We start from the raw sequence: 13,394 nt of genomic DNA on the forward strand, positions 1-13,394 counted from the left end.
CCATGTCATCTTTGCTATGGACAATGGCCAATCTATTTGCTTTTGGAGGGACAGATGGATTAGAAAGGTAAATCCTCTTCTGGAATACACTATGACACATATTGAAGCAAATAACATTAATTTCAAAGCCACGAAGTATGTGCTCCCAGATGAAAATTGGAACATACCTTTGTTCTGTCAACTTCTTTTGATGAACATTATTGAAAAGATTATAGCTCAAATGCCCCCCCGTGAAGATTTAGGGGAGGAAAAAATAATGTGGGGCCTTACGCCCTTACCCCTCATGGAGATTTTTCAATTTCAAGTGCTTACAAGAGCATTTATTAAGCCCGGGGAGTATAAGATGGAATTTGGGAACTCCTTTGGAGGCGAAAGGGGACTTTGTAACACCCTACTATGCAGAGCCTTATGCTTAAGTCGTAAAGCAGAAGTGGCAAGGTTACGACCTCTAAAAGTAAAATACGTGCGTAAATATAGTTTAAAGAATTTATAATTAGGAGCCTTGTAGAAAAAGTTAAGCAAAAACGAAAACAGAAAATCGTGTCACACTCGCAAGGTTGATTATAAAATAGATAGGTAAGATCAAAAGAAGGCTAAAAACATAATATACGGATCAGAGTTCCAAAATTACAGATATCAAGCTCTAGACTCGACCTGCGAAACTAAGGCTGGCCAGAGTGTATATATATACAACCCAAAATATAACTCAAAGTACAGAATAAACACCTGTTTCTCCAAGTCAACCTCTAATAGAACATAAAATATATAAAGAGGAGAATCTATATACCTATATACATAGCATAAATACAAAATACAACATCCCAAAACTAACCCAACTTTGCTTGCACAGAAAACTCCAGACGCTCAACGAGGTGCCTGTCGACCTGCATTTGAAAAACAACAGAAATATGTATGGAATGAGAACTGGGGGTTCTCAACATGGTAAAGGTGCCCGTATAATTAATATAAAAAGTTCTGAAAAAGCTAGAGGCATTCCTAGAACTCCGACACTCAGATTTCAGCTTAAAGATCCAACTAAACCAGAAATTAAGTAAGTTATCTAAGGTATTTAGGTTCTAAATATAACTTTAACCTAACACTTCACTTTCTGTCTCCTTTCATTCTCCAAATCACCGGTGGAACAACTCCCTCCTCCCTCACACCTCCGCCAAGAGGGGTCTCTCAGAAAACATACACATACAATTCAAACAAGGAAAACACATATAGAGGTGCAATTAAAGCAAGTAGAACAAGTAGCAGATAAGCAAAGTTAAGCAATTAAGCAAATCAAAACAATGTACACTCAAGCAAAACATACAAATGCATATGATGTATGTCTGTCCTATGGCTGATAAGTCTTATCTGTCGGTTATATAGCCAACCCGACATGTCTTAGTAGCTAACCATTGGAAAGCCCCTCTATGCACGCATCCCCAATCTCAAAAATAATATCGATGGAGTCAAATTTCAAGCTCAAATATAATATTTCATGGAGTCAAACTCCAAATTCAATAATATAATATTTCATGGAGTCAAACTCCAAACTCAATAATATTCCGTGGAGTCAAACTCCAAGCTCAATAATATAATATTCTATGAAAAATCCCAAGCTCAATTTATCCATGGGTGAGACAACCCAAGCTCAAATTCATATATATATGCATGCTCATAGGAGAATCCGGATAGTTAAAGTGTCCGGTCGCATCTTGTGACAGAGGGTCAACAATTAATCTCAAAATATACAAGCCACATAATGATCTCTTTTTTTTTTGTTTTAAATAACATTTCAAATCAAATCTTCAATTTTTATAAAAATTTTGGCAGCATCTCCTCTAAAACTCAAATTTATGCCACCCTTCAAGGGTCCCAACCACCAAATCAAACACATCTCAGTCATTCAAATCATTCCTAGTATCAAATTATTTCAAAATCAAACAAATTTTAATATTAAATCTTTTTCAAAAACCAACCAACTTCAATAGCAAACCACTTACAAAATCGACTCTCACATCTCTCAAACAATCCATTCAATTCAATTTCGTAAACTCGCCATCAATCCTCAACACATCAACAATCGTCATTATTTTATACCTATCAAAGTCATAATCCAACAAATACAAATTCATTCATCCTTTATACACATATCATAAATCATATTCACAATCCATCGATAATTCATTAAATTCATTCTTATCTTAAGGTCTTCTAGCCTAAGTTTTCACGTAACATTAAACATTAATTACGAGAAACCAAAACCATACCTTGACTGATTCCTCCCTAAGCTCAGAACTCTTAAAAAACTTCTCCTGTCACAAGCTCCAAGCTTCCAAACGTCAATTCCTCAAGCTTAATCACCCGAATTTCGTTTCAAACTGCCAAACTGAACTCCAAATCGACAAGGGAACACAATCTAATTCACACAATATCACTATAATCATCATAGAGTTCATTAATTCAATAATTTACAATGGTTTAATAGTTTTCTACCTTACCCACAGATCAATTGGACAAAACCCAGTAATTACCCCACCGCTAGAGTTCACCTAAACCATCAAAATTATTCAATTCCTCAATATCCAAACTCAAAATCTACGAAATTGAAGAAAAAAAACTGGGTGAGAAATATAAATTTGTTACCACTTTTTTTAGATATAATCGAAGATAATTTTGAAATGAACACATGGTCGCTGACGGCTTATCAATCGGAATTCTGGATTTTAAGTTATGGGCGACGGAAGTTTACGGTGAATATCGTCTCCCCCAAATCACCGTGCTCTCTCTCTTCAACGTATGTTCAGTGATTGGAATGGAAGAAGGCTCATTTAGTGGTTTTATAGGTTGGGTTTTGGGCCCGGTTTGGATCCAGTCCAATCGATTCAGCCCATTAGTCCGATTTTGAACTAAAATTTTTTAAATTAGTGTTAAAATTCGTATTTTAAATATTTTTACTTCCCTAAACTATAAAATTTAATTTTTAATTTTTTTGAATAATAATTAATTTATTAACTAATTATTTATTAATTTTCCAGAGTTTATAGCCTCAAAAAATTAAAATATTTAACTGGCTAGCCTTACACAAAAAACTCCTAACCTCAAAACGTCGTGCACATTTTTTTGGTGTCTTCCCCTATTGCCACAGATGCAACGGATGTCCAGAAACCATAGAACATGTTTTGAGAGACTTTCTTGGTGCTTCAAGTTTATGGACACATTTAATACACCTTTCTAAGCTACATTTTTTTTTAGAGCTCCTTTTAATGTCTGATTTCGCTGGAATTTGACTGAATAAATTGAAAACCACAACCAAAATTATTGGACTTCAATTTTTCTTATCTCCACCTGGAAGTTCTGAAATTGGAGGAATCACGAAATCTTTGCTCCACCTTTTAAAAGACTAAAAGATTCTCGTCCAGTGATATATAACTTTATAAATTCAGTGCATGCAGCATTTCAAAGAGAATTGAGCATTAATGGAAGACGAAGGAAGATTGAGGCAAAAATTTGGTGGAACCCCCACCACATGGATGGATCAAAATCAATACGGATGGTTCCTCTTAAGAAAATTTGAGATTTACTGGATGTGGAGGACTCATTAGAGATGAACACGCAGATGAGTAGCAGGATTTATACACAATATTGGCTCTTGCTTTGCATATCAAGTAGAGATGTGGGGTTTGAGAAATGGGCTTAATATGACATGGGAACTTGAGTTTAGAAAAGTTGTTTTGGAGATAGATTCGAAGGCTGTCTTGGAATTAATTTTTAACAAGAGCAAGTGCAAAGACCATCCTGACCCCATAATAAAAAGCATTAATGATCTAATAAATAGAGAATGAAGGATTAAATTCAGGCACACCTTTTATGAAGGCAATAAAAGTGTGAACCTCTTGACCAGGGAGAGTCTTAAGTTTCTCCCAAACTTTCAATTTGTAGATTTCTCCTCACCTGTTCTACAGCTCCTTCTAAATGATGAATGTAGGAAGTTTCTACCCCGGACTAATCTCAGCTTTGTAATTTTTTTTGGGCTCTTAGTCCTTATATTTTATAAAAAAAAATGTGCTTGTTACTATTTTTTATTGAGATTTGAGTAATATTAAGTTTTTTATTGTGCTTTCATTGATAATTTTAGGAAACAAAATTTGAAATAATTATATTTCTTTTGACGTAATATAATAAAATCAAACAAAAAGATAAATTATCCATTTATAATTCTTTTATAATTGATTATTTAATGACAAATAGTGTTTTGAAAAATGGTAGTAAGAGATATTATAAAAAAACAAGAATTTTTTTTAAAGTGATGGAAAAGAAAAAAGTATAAAATAGAAAAATAAAAGTGAAAACTATTACAAAATGATAATATCGAAACACTGAAGTATACATGTGTACAATATAATATCTTATAATTCTTTTTTTAAAATTAATTATCTGCAACGGAAACCACCATAATGCATAGAAATATAAAAATTAGTTTTAATAGTTTGTAAAATTATAGATAGATAATAGTATTTGTAAATAAATCATGAATGTATTTAAGCAATGACTATTTATTAATTATCTCAATTAAATTTTATTATGATATAAGATTTTATTCATAAATCTTTCTTAATATCTTTCTTTTTTTTTTAATCTCATTTTTTAGCTGAACTTTTCTTAGATTTAATTTCTTTATTCATATAAATACAAAATAAAAAGTGTACTACAAAATTACTCATATCCCACAAGTATAAACATTTTCAAATTGAAATTATCTAATGTTATAGATCTTAAAGAATCAAGATATTATATAAAGTAAAATTTTAATTTACAGGCAATTTATGATCATTTTAAAATATTCTAATATTTTGAATAAAGTAAACCTCCAAAAAACACCATAAACAAATTTAAGTGTTAATAAAAATATTATTAAAAGATTAAAATGATCACGACACATCTAAAACATTTAAAAACATGAAACAATGTTGGAAAATGGTTTTTTAATAAGTAAATAAAAACATATATATAAACCTGTTTTTATCCTTTATTGTTTGATATATTCATGTATTAATAATTTCGTAAATCAGTTGAATTAATTATTTTTTGATGTTATAAAATAAAACTTACACATAGATTACTAATTTTTTCTATGTATTTTTTGATTTGGATAATTAATTTTAAACAATGAATTCAATTATATCATATGTATTTCGTATTTTCTTTTTATTATTTTTTTTTTCGTTATACCATTCACTATTATTTTGGAATTAGGCATAAAATACATGAAAATGTTGAATTTTTTTTCCGCTTTGAACCAATAAATTTTGTATTTTTTGGTTTTGTATTCTTAAAAAGATAAAAAATAACAAATAAATAATATGATCTTTAGTTTTTGACAATATACGTAAAAATAAATTTAAAAAAAAAAATCACACTGCAGGTTGCCAACATATATATTAGTAGATATATTAAAATCCTAAACATATGTACACAGCACTAGTTTGTAAATTTTATGGGTTTATTTACAACAATTCTCTATTTTTTTTGATAGTTTTCAAATTAGTCACAATGGGTAGTATTTATAACAAATAAAAAATATAAATTGATTAATGCTTTTTTTAAAAGTTTTTTTTATTGAATTTGTCGATTATTTGATAAATTGTAATTAGATAATTAGTTTTAACTTTGAAGATTTAACTTAGTAGATAATTAGTTTTAACTAGATAAATTGATTGATGCTTTTTTTAATTTTTTTACTAAAGTTAACTATTACTACTACTAATATAATTTTTTTAAATGTAGATTATTTTTTAAGCATCTTTGCTAGTAATTTTATATAATATTTTATATTGTTAATTTTATAACTCATCATTTTTACCATCACTTTTCTAAGAGATTCTAATATCTACTTAATATACTAAAATTGGGTTTTCTCCCAACTAATAAGAGTGAGGTGTCGATTCCTCATGAATCCATTTTCCCGCCAAAATGAATACACTATTTTCTCTTCTAAGTTTATTTTATAAAAATATCTTTATTATAATTATACTATAATTAACATTTAAGTAATAATGTATAATTATACTAATTTAAGAAAATATATTTATTTTTAGAAATTATTATTCTCATGTAATGAAAGCACTATTCTCTCTTCTAAATTATTTGTAGAAAAAATATCTTTATTATAATTATATTACAATTAGCATTTAATGAATAATGCATGATTATACTAATTTAGGAAAATATCTTTATTTTTAGAAAGTACTATTCTCTCTTCTAAAATTATTTTTAGAAAAATATCTTTATTATAATTATACTAGTGTATGAACCCGTGCTAAGCACGGAAAATTTTATAAAAGTAAAAAAAAATTTATATGTTTAGATATTTTAAAAAAAAACACAAAATAATTATTATGCTAAGAAATTTATAAAATTATTATCAAAATCAAAGTTTAACTTAAAAATAGTGAGTAATAATTATTTTACACTTTTTTTAAGTAAAATAATTATACATTGATACATAACTTAAAATAAAATTAAAATATTTATATTAGAATCCTATTTTTTCAAAGACTTCTTTATAAATAACATTGATGGTTGAATTTGTAGACATTCCTACGTGATTTATAAGTAAAATTTTTAAATTTCTCTTACTCTTAACTCTTGAAAGTGCCACATATAGTTGTCCATGTATAAAAACTGGTTTGGGCAAGTACAATCCAGCATGAGATAAAGTTTGTCCTTGAGACTTATTAATTGTCATGGCAAACGATACTATTATGGAAAACTGTCTTCGTTGGAATCTAACTGGGACGGTTTCATTTGTTGGTACCATATTCATTCTTGGAATCAAAGCAATATGACCAACATTGTTACCCGTTAAGACTTCACATTCTATGACATGATTTCCAAGTTTCCTAACTTGTAGTCTTGTACCATTACAAAGACCACTGGATTGGTCAATATTCCTCAGTAACATCATCGGAACACCAACTTTGAGTATTAATTTATGTGGAGGCAAACCAGAGTAATTTATGCTATTCAGTAATTCAAGACCATAGAAATCTAGTTGATTCTTCATATTCCCTTCATCCATACAAATCGAATCCGAACTAAGATATAATTTTTTTTCCTCCAGGAATGATAGCCATCAGATGGTTGTTGACCTCTTCAACGATGTCCAGCATGGGAGCTAGTATAGTTCTTTCTTTGAAAAAATCCTTTGAGGACATGTTATCCAAAATATTTGAATAAGAAAAATGAACCAACTCATCAAATGTCTGGTCCGAAGAAGGAATAACAATATCTCCTGGAAGACATATCTCAGATTCACCATCCATATTGTCACATATTAGACCATCACAAACTTTCAATAAGCACTCACCAAATTGCTCTGTCTCATCTTAATCTGAAGCAGTCGTCCCTATAGAGAGTCTCATGTTTTTTGTTAGTTTGAGCACGTGACAAAACTTTCAAAGGTAAGACTAATTTGTCTCGATCCTCATGAAATGATAGAAAGAATTTGTCTAAAGTCTCCACCTAGTACAACCACTTTTCCTCCAAAGGGCAAATCTTTATTATATATTGGAGAAAACCTCATGATATCACCTAAGAACTTATCAAGCGCTTCATAACAGTACCTACTAACTATTGGAGCCTCATCCCAAATTATAAGTTTGGCTTTCAACAGCAGCATTGCTTGAGGGGAACCAGGTTTGATGTTACATATAAAATCCTTAGTTATGTTCAGCGGTTTTTTGAACATTGAGTGTGCCGTTCTTCCATTAAGAAGAAGTAAAGATGCAATACCACTTGAAGCAATGTTTAACACAATATCACCCCTTGAGTGAATCTCAGCAGACATAAGGTTCCAGAGAAATATTTTTCCAGTACCCCCTGACCATACACAAAGAAAAAATTCCTTCATCACAATACACAGCTGTAATAATTTTATCGAATACATATTTCTGCTCAGGTGTTGCGATGGCTAACATGTCTGAGGCATTTTTCTTTAAATCATCCCTGTTAAAGTTTAGCTCTTCCCTGATAACTCTTTCGGTTAACAAAGAACTATCAACTTCAGTTGCTAAAGGCATAGGAGGATAGTCTTTCATGGTTTCACTATAGAAATATAAGATCTTGTCCATATCTATTAAGCACAACTGATTAATCTCATCATCTGACATGGTTAACTCTGCATATTATATGATACTGTAAAAATTCAACCAAACTAAAAATGATCAATAATGAAGAACTTTTATAATTGCAATTATAAAAACTTACCCCTCATGTTCATCATGGTTCTCTGTCGATACAAAATATCATCTGAGAGTTCATGCCAACATCTATCCCAGACATGTTCTGGTCTTGAGATATTATTGGATGTTAATAGAATGATAAATAACCTTCTAACATATAATTTTGAGGCCCACGAGTTTGCTTCCGTAATTGCATCCATGAATTCTTTGTCATTTTGCAAGAGTCCAAGGACGAAGCATGCATCTCTATACGTAGCATAAATTGTTCCTCCTACTATTTTTATATCTCAAAAATTCATACATCCTCTTTGAGTATTCAAGAGAAGTCATTGGTAATATTCTTTGGTATTTGCTGCAAAAAACTTGATTAAAATCCCACTTTTAAATTGCTAAATGAATTAGTCTATGCGATTTCAATTATTATGTAGCTACACATCCGCATAAGATTAATTTTTCTAAAAAATATAGAACAATTCTAAAATTGTATAATCTACAGATTATAACTGCTGAAAGTTATTTGAACATTTGTTTTCTAGTGTAGATAAATCGAATAAAATGGACGTGGGGTACATGCTATTAAGATTTTAAATTTAAATCATCAAATAAATAAGATCAAAATTGAATATAAACTTGTCATTACCTGCAGGTACATGAGTCAACCTTCCAATTGCGAAGCCTTGCTTTCAAGGAAATCACTTTAAAGCATCGTCCATCGAAACAAACTTGGTTAGAAACTCAGCATAAGTCTAGACTTCGAGCATAGGAATATGACATGTTCGCCGCCATCCATCCCAAAAACATGGACTTGAGATATTGCTCTTTCGACGATATCATTCACATTAGAAGTTTCACTATAAATCACATGTTGCTCATCCTCCAAATGGAATGGAAGTCTAATTACAAATGGTTCTTTCTCTTGGATTTCATATCCAAATAAACCAGACTGCCTCACATGCCAAAATGTACCTACAATCGTAGTAATTCCTAATTTTGTCAACAACTTGTGTTGCTTCTAACGGATCACCAGTGTTGTATAGGGTAGTTGTTACACGTTCATTGCCCTTGTGTACATACTTAAACAAATACTTAATAGAACTTGTTTGGCATGTGTATTCTACATTTATGTGGCACCCGAATTTAAGCAACAATTCTGGATTATAAGGAACAATGAACTTATTGTCTAGTACACATTTCCTTTTCTTCATTGTTCGACCGTTATTAGTATGCCTATATTTGAAAAATCCGGCTTCATCAATGAGTGTTCGCTGTCTAAACTCTTTGGGATAAAACTTTGAGCATGATCCATTCTTCATGCAAGGTGAATTCTTATTGTACGGACCACATGGACCATGTACCATGTAATTTTGAACAATTCCATGTAGATTTGGCCTTTCATTTTCATCAGAAATCTCAGCTGTTATATGTTTGTTTATGTCATCTGGTGTTTGTGACTTGAACTCGTTACTCATGAATAAAAGGATATGTGCATGCGGAATCCCTCTCTTTTGAAACTCTATAGTGCAAACATCTAAAAATTGAAAAAGACAAATGAGCAAAACATTACAACATAAGATTTTAATAAGGTGTTGCATAAACACAGACTTACATCCCAAAATTTTGCCAAAGATTTTTCCCTCTTTTAGGTCATCAATCAAACCATCAAGTTTGATCTTGAAAACTCGACACAATATATCAGGGCGATCTTCTGCCTTTAATCCAATGGGAGTCACTTCTCTTTTTATCTCATTCCATTTAGGGTTACAGGTCATAGTGATAAAATAGATAGGATATCCTGCATATCTGCAAATTACAAATGCATCTTTACAATTATTCATCATGTACCTAGGTCCACCGGTAAAAGTACTGGGAAAAATGATTCTTTTGCCAAGCCTTGCAGCATTTACATCTTTGTTTATAAGACTTTCATGCAGACATTTGTATTTATCAACCCTCAACTGTTGTTGTTTACACCTAAAGGATTTTAACCTCTCCGATTTCACCATTGTGTAGGCATCTACCAGAAACTGTTGGAATAATCTCTTTGATCTCAGAATTAACGGATATTCACCCGTCCTTTTCTGTACGTAGTTGAAAAGCAAAGAATTGTCGCAAAGTGATTGTTTTGTTTATCTTTGTAGGCCTAGCGGAGATAGAATCTGATATTGCAATACCCAAACGAAATCCATCCTCTCCATACGGAAACAACAATGGATATTGCAAGGCTAAATAAGATGGGTAAAAAATATCAATCTGTTGGAGCTTTCTAGTTTGACTCTTTATAATAATATATCTATCTTTGCTTAGTTGTTCGACATTGTCAATAATCAATGTAGCCACTTCAGATGCAGATGGCAAGTTGTATGTCCTGCCATCTGTAGTCCTTTTACTAATCAAATTAAGCTTTATGTTTGTGCAATTTTCCTGTTGGTACCTATCTCTCGCATAGCGAAAACTCTTTGCCAAACTATTATATTTGTCTAGCATGTTTCTTAATATTGCCACAATTTTCTTATCTCGCTCATTTATAGCTTCATTGGAACTGCCAAAAAAAAATACACACACAATAAATTTTATGTTATTTTCTCTCACAGATAAAAAATAACTAAAATGTTTGACTGGTTGCATGAAAATTACCGAAGTGTGCCTATCCGATTATCGATCTCATTTTCTATGTCATAGATATATAGCTGCGCAAATGTTGGTCGCAGACTATCCGGAGGAAGTAAGCTACCAATGCTATGGTAGTTTTGACCTCAGACTTAAAAATTAATGGAGCAGTTCCATTGTTCACCCCACGGTCAATTTTTCCGACCATTGATGTAAAACAAAATATTGAATTAAATGCCCTTATATTTTTTAGGAAATGAATTCTTCTTTGATCTCCTCTAGTATGAAGCTGAATGAGCTCATCAGGAGACACAAAAAGTAGAGAAAGTTCGATCTTTCCTTCCATACAATATAATAAAAACTTTAGTTGGGGTGACTATTTGAATTTAGTAAGCCTTTCTTCAAACCACATCCATGCTTTACAGTGTTAACATTGATAAATAGGATTTTCTATATCCCACACATCTGCCGAATGAACTCTCTTTAGATACTCAGTTGTCATACCGATGCAATTTAGTCCATGATGTACACAAAGATGCAAATAAATATACAGATAAAATTTTTACATACCGTCTAAAGTTTTCGAGGATGGTATAAAATTATCTTCTATATTCACATCCGATATTGAATCATGATAACCATTCAAATGGTTTCAACAGCAGAAACCACATACATTCAACTCTTTCACCATCTCAGTACAGGTCCGTTCAAATAGAGCTGCGGCCTCCTTATCGAACACAACAAAAGTTGTTGTAGCAGTATCATAAAAAACCAACAAATTCAACTTATACCTACTTTTTTTATTCAAAAACATCAATTAACACTTGGCCTGTCACCCTTTAGTTACAATAAAATCATAAAAATTATATTCAACATAATTTAAATGCTCAAACACAATTTTTTTTAAGCTTATCAATTTTCTAGATTTTAGTCTAACAGAGGAGACTTTGGTATAAAATTGTTGTAGGTATATGAATTTTTTCTATGCACTCTATATCATTTTGTCAATTTTTTTTTTTGTGGATAGACAATATTTCCATCAATCAAAGCAGTTTTTATTTTTAATAAATTGTTCTCTTATTGTCTATTAATTATTGGTATTAAGCTAGATATTGCTAAATAAATTAAAAAGAGACATAATCAATTACATAACTATATTATTTTTTTTATGAAAAGATTGCACAAATAAGTCCAATTAGAGTCGTACCTGTTAACCGCATTATTTACATCCTTATTACAGCCATCGCAGAATTATGTATCCGCATTAGCTTCTGCCTTCACGCTGCAAACACAAGATTTATACCACCAACTTAGAACAGGTTCAACATCAAGAATAGTAGCCAGAACAACATAGAATCCAACCTACATAGGAACAATTTGAAAGTAAAAAAAAAAAAACAAACAATGAACCAAACATAAAAAAGTAGTTTTCTATAAGGCACTCACATCCGCAGCCGTACGTAACTCCTTTATTGTCTTCCTCTCAGTGGAATATAAAACTTCATCTTCATTAACATACGTTGGTTTGCCAGAAAGCACAGACAAGTACTGCAAGATCTCTCTACAGTACATGCTACTTATCAATCACAACGCCATAAAAATACAGTCAATATGCACAACCATAAATAATTCACAATATTGGTACAATACCTTTTTCGAAGCATCACAGCCTCAGGAACATCTGGATTTATCAAGAACCTGGAACCATACATAATGTTCTGTAAAATATTGGTACCTATGTACAACAATCATTGCTTAAATGAGTTGTATAATTATACATGACAGAAAAATTATCGAATGGAAAGTAACCAAAAGTGTCCTTAGATTTAAAAAAATAACTATAATCTACTGTGAACCTAATTAATTAGTAAAAATTTTTATTTTAGTAATGAGCTATACAAAAAATATTTATTTTAAATATAAAATAATAAAAAATATTATATAATAACAAAAATATAGCTTGAAATTATATATTGATTAATTAATTGTTGAGTAATTCAACCGAATTTACAATAAAAAAATAAAAAACTGGTGATACAATTTATTCACGTGTATATAATAATATTTTTTATCACTTCAAATTTTAATTTCTAGAACGCCAGCCATTTGTCGGAATTGTTATTATTGTTTTTTATAATTTCACTTGTAATTCCATATGATCAAAAGTATTAAAACACAAAACACAGTACTTATAATTTTGCTTCCACGACATGTAGTATCACACTCTAAAATGTAAAAACAAAAATTTAAAAGAATATAGGTCGTTCTCCATTGCTGGCGTATATGCTTGCTTGCTGGGAGAGAGAAGACCCAAAAAGACTAAAAGAGGACTTTGGGTGCGGGTTGAAATTAATTGTATGAGATCCGGATAGGTTTTCTATCTGCCCAACTTGAAATCGGGATTAGTCTTCGTAGGCCCATATTTTGTTAAGATGCAATGAAAACAAGCAAGCTAACATGGTGTGGGCCTTACTTTTTTATTCTCTTTTTATCATAATTCACAAGTTCTATACTTTTTTTTATTGTTGTATAAATCATGGATCTACATTGGTC

The 13,394-nt window shown here is 30.9% G+C and overlaps 1 protein-coding gene across 1 annotated transcript; it reads right to left on the bottom strand.

Annotated features, from left to right (window-relative positions):
- Positions 1-827: 827 nt before the first annotated feature.
- LOC148566326 (uncharacterized) lies at positions 828-8,434 on the bottom strand. The gene is made up of 5 exons (XM_088487506.1): positions 8,260-8,434; positions 7,938-8,170; positions 7,572-7,828; positions 6,809-7,013; positions 828-884 (listed from the first exon to the last, which is right to left on the bottom strand). Exons 1-5 carry the CDS (start codon positions 8,432-8,434, stop codon positions 828-830), a joined length of 927 nt encoding a protein of 308 aa, XP_088343632.1.
- Between the last annotated feature and the right edge of the window lie 4,960 nt (positions 8,435-13,394).

The sequence above is a fragment of the Arachis ipaensis genome, chromosome B5 (genome assembly GCF_059453495.1).
Source record: "Arachis ipaensis isolate K30076 ecotype BB chromosome B5, ASM5945349v1, whole genome shotgun sequence".
In the NCBI taxonomy this organism is placed as follows: domain Eukaryota; kingdom Viridiplantae; phylum Streptophyta; class Magnoliopsida; order Fabales; family Fabaceae; genus Arachis; species Arachis ipaensis.

Bases quoted from the DNA above. Each gene is read 5' to 3' on its own strand.
- LOC148566326 (XM_088487506.1), bottom strand. From the start codon at position 8,434: ATGGATGCAATTACGGAAGCAAACTCGTGGGCCTCAAAATTATATGTT. The intron at 8,171-8,259 runs GTAAGTTTTTAT...TATAATATGCAG, and splicing joins AACCATGATGAACATGAGGG to AGTTAACCATGTCAGATGAT. The intron at 7,014-7,571 runs GTTTTCTCCAAT...ATTACTGAATAG, and splicing joins TTCTTAGGTGATATCATGAG to CATAAATTACTCTGGTTTGC.